A 3630-nucleotide genomic window follows, 5' to 3' on the forward strand; every position below is an offset into this window, starting at 1 on the left:
ACTGGTGTTGTAAAGACACCAAAAATGCACCCAGTTTTGAGACCCTCGGAACAGGGAGTGAGCTCCCAGCAGTAACCGGCAGTTCTAACAACAGCATCCCTCCTATGGTTCTATCAGCGCTTGCCTTAGCAGCTTAATGGATCTATTTGTGGCATTTGTTCTACACTCTTGGTATTAAATCCTCAAGTGAATTGAATTTGTTCCATTTTCGTACTGTAGGTTGCCTAACTGACACCTGGTGAAATATCAGACAGAGCTATCAGTGTGTTATTTATCCGAATAATCCCAGTACATTGGTTGTACCAGGGTTGATAGCACTCAAACCTGTGACAGTCCATTGCGCATGACTGGTCCAATGTTCCCATCAGTCATCCAGTTGGTCTTGGTGAATCAGTGGCCCAAGGTGACAGTCTCGTTGGTGGAATCCTTCCAAATAGTACCCTATCTGTCTTTGAACTTCAACTAACTTTGGAGAATATCAACTGGTATTGATGTCCGCACAGACGAAGAACGTGTTCAAAAGTCTAAAGACAATAAAAGCCGAGATGGCCAAATATTTCATCAGTCTATACGATTACCGGAGTGAGACCAAAATTAGAGAAAACCCATACATACAGAAGGGTGAAATTTCACAATGATGTACAAAGGAAACATAAATTGCTTATGCTTTTATTGAATATAGGAACTGTGAGAACGTTCAAGTAATTCTGTTTCTTCATTGATGGCGAGTTTTTTGTTGAACCAAGACGGAGCTGGAGTTCGTACTGCTGCCGAACGTTGGCCCACCTTAAAACAGCTCTGTCGATAAAGGTACACCGCTGGGGATGCGTGGTATTCCAGTATTCGGCCTCATTTACGACTTCTGGAGTTGGATCCCAGTCTCGACCAGTATCGACCAAATGGGAGACGAAAGCTGTAAATCATGAGTAATGTCACCAGGTGAAACAAGATGTTTTTCCTCAGAACATTTTCTATTTCAAGGAGGGCGTCTTCGTTTTTGTGTGCGCGCGCGATACCAGTATGAATACAATATGAAGAATCTCTGACGTATGATAAGGTAATTGAATGCCGTCCACCGAAAACATTGTTACTGGACAGCAATAAACAAAGTTAGATCACGGTAGGTAAGTGCAAAATGAAAAAGCTCTCGTTTTGAGGTGAAAACTGTTTGAGCGACGTAAGATCAGCTTTTGTGAACCCAACGAGATCTAGGAATTCTTTAAGGTAACTTACTTTGAGGGTGAAGTTTAATCCATTTCATACCAACCCTCGGTGGGCACACTTTGGTGTACACCGTTCCATTGGAGAAAGTGGTCGATGAGATGAGGTCACTGTGGCTAGGCTATAGGTGGACCCACATACCTGAGTTTCGGCTGTGTGGGCATAAAGTGAGTCTGTTCGAGTGCCTATTGATGACATCAGCAATGGTCTCCTATCAAGTGGAAATTGATCAAAACCCAGATGACCTTGATGACGCGTTGCAGCGTGTGTTGGAATTGGTGGCAGAGGGGTAGGAAGTGGGACAACACATACAGAAAGAGGTGATTGTCGAAAATCAAATGATGGCTGTGGAATTCGAGCACTAATCGGTAAAATTTGCCTTGGAGACATCTGGGCATCTGGGAATTGTCCAATTTCTCGAGCCCCAAGTCTCCTTTCCAGTTTAGAATAAACATTTCCGGTTGAATTCACACGGCGCTCTCGACAGCCTGTCTGGAGCGGAAGCATCCTAATCTGGTCCGTTGAACAAGTAAATGGGTTGCAGTCTTGACTGGGTTGTTGGCGACCAGCGATTTGGTTCGAGATATCCGTCCGTGATCCAGGTTGCATGGTCTGTGGACTATTCTGTAGCACAGTACTACCGTTAAGAATGAGGCCATCTTTCTGACAAGAATGCAGGGGAAAGTGTCTGTTAGACCCAAAGGCTTTTCTATTTATGGCCGTTCTTCTCGCACAAAGCAAACAAATCGCGGGGAAAAATCCCATCAGAATTCCCAAGGTGATTAATCCAAAACAAATTAGTAGAATTGTAAACCGGTTAGCGTTTTGCATGTGAAAAATTATGTAATCTATTTTTCCCCTAGTCACATTAGGTGCGCTGAGGTCTGTTTGCTCCGTTGTCAAGGCCTGTTGTACTGCTGTTGATTGTTGTGTTGTGACCTTGAATTGATCAGCGGACTTTCCGTTTGGCTGTGCGCAACTGTGGCGGGAAATGGTCGAAATTACCTCACGCATGAAACGTCGAAATCGAGGGATTAATGCAGAATCTGGTGAACAGACATTCAAAACTTCTTGACGGTTGTGAGGCAAAACACCGTCTGATGGCACAGATAACGAAACTCTTTCGAGTTGTGCACTGCTCATCCCAAGAATATACAACGCTACTGTTAACGAACCGGAAGGGTCCAGCTGATGGAGTTGTAGGTTGCCTTCCAAATAGAGCCTTCGTAATTTTGGTAATCCTCGGAAAGCATCAGGTCCGATCCATTCCAATAGATTATTAGCTAAATTCAACTCTTCCAAAAAGCAAAGGCCTCCATGACTAGTTTGTCCTGAATCACACAAGCCAGACCATTGGTAATCTTCAATAGAGTTGATTCTGTTCCCTGAAATATCCAGTCGTTTTAACAAAACGGTAGCGGCCAGTGCTGTGGATTGCTTCTCACTGTGGTAGCCGAGAGAATCGGACAAGGAACCGGAAAGTTGATTCCTTTCCAAACGCAAACTTTCCAAATTGTTCAACCCGCGCAAGGTGCCCCAATCAAAGCGTTCTAATCGGTTATCGTTCAAACTTAGAACACGCAGGTCACATTGTTCAAACAGTCCGGCCGAAATTGTTCGAAGAGCTGGGTTACCATTCAACTCTAGTGTGCTCAAACTGGATGGGCAGTATTGGAAAACAAATCGTCCTAGATGATGTAGATTGCGACTATTGGATACTTTAACAAAGTTTAATTGTGGCAGAAAAGCAATAAATCGGTCAGGCAGGAAGACCAACGATGGAACTTGTATAACCAGGCGTTTCAAATTCAAGATGGGGCGAAGAAAATGAAGCGGTATTGTGTTAATCTGACTCTGTTCCCATATGGCTAAACGACTAATTGAACCACACGAATGTAATAGGTCTGGAGAAGGTGACACATTGTTCAAATCACCAGGTACAGCAATTTCAACATCATGATCCGGACTATTCAGAATAACCAAATGTAATATATCCCAATCGGCGGCACATTCGAGTCGATGCATGTTGGAGGGAATGTGACAACTAGCCACCACTGTGTGGTTTTTCTTGGTCACTTTTCGGCCGCCTTCACCGGGTTCACATTTACAGAAGGATGGACATGTGGTTGATGCGGTTGGTTGAACTGCAATGGGCTGATGCGTGAACACAGTCAGCAGAAGAATGAACCAGTGAAGACACATGGCACTGGGGCCACCGTATTCCCAACACACGCAGATCAAGTACAAATTCAAGTTGAATTGTCATGTGTGGAACGAGAACAGCTCGGTGAAGCGTTCATGATTCGCTCTTGTTTACAGCAAGCCATCTGGTTGATTGGACGTGGACTATCTCAGTGCCAGATTGAACACGTGGACGTTGCGATTCGATTTAAATGTGGTCGTGTGTCT

General features: G+C 44.3%; 1 protein-coding gene across 1 annotated transcript; it reads right to left on the minus strand.

The window, feature by feature from the left end:
* Positions 1-1257: 1257 nt before the first annotated feature.
* T265_11611 (hypothetical protein) lies at positions 1258-3423 on the minus strand (the record flags this gene model as incomplete). Its single annotated transcript, XM_009178310.1, has 1 exon — positions 1258-3423. The coding sequence occupies one exon, from the start codon at positions 3421-3423 to the stop codon at positions 1258-1260; it is 2166 nt and encodes a 721-aa protein (XP_009176574.1).
* Between the last annotated feature and the right edge of the window lie 207 nt (positions 3424-3630).

This window comes from Opisthorchis viverrini (genome assembly GCF_000715545.1).
Source record: "Opisthorchis viverrini unplaced genomic scaffold opera_v5_531, whole genome shotgun sequence".
NCBI lineage: Eukaryota > Metazoa > Platyhelminthes > Trematoda > Opisthorchiida > Opisthorchiidae > Opisthorchis > Opisthorchis viverrini.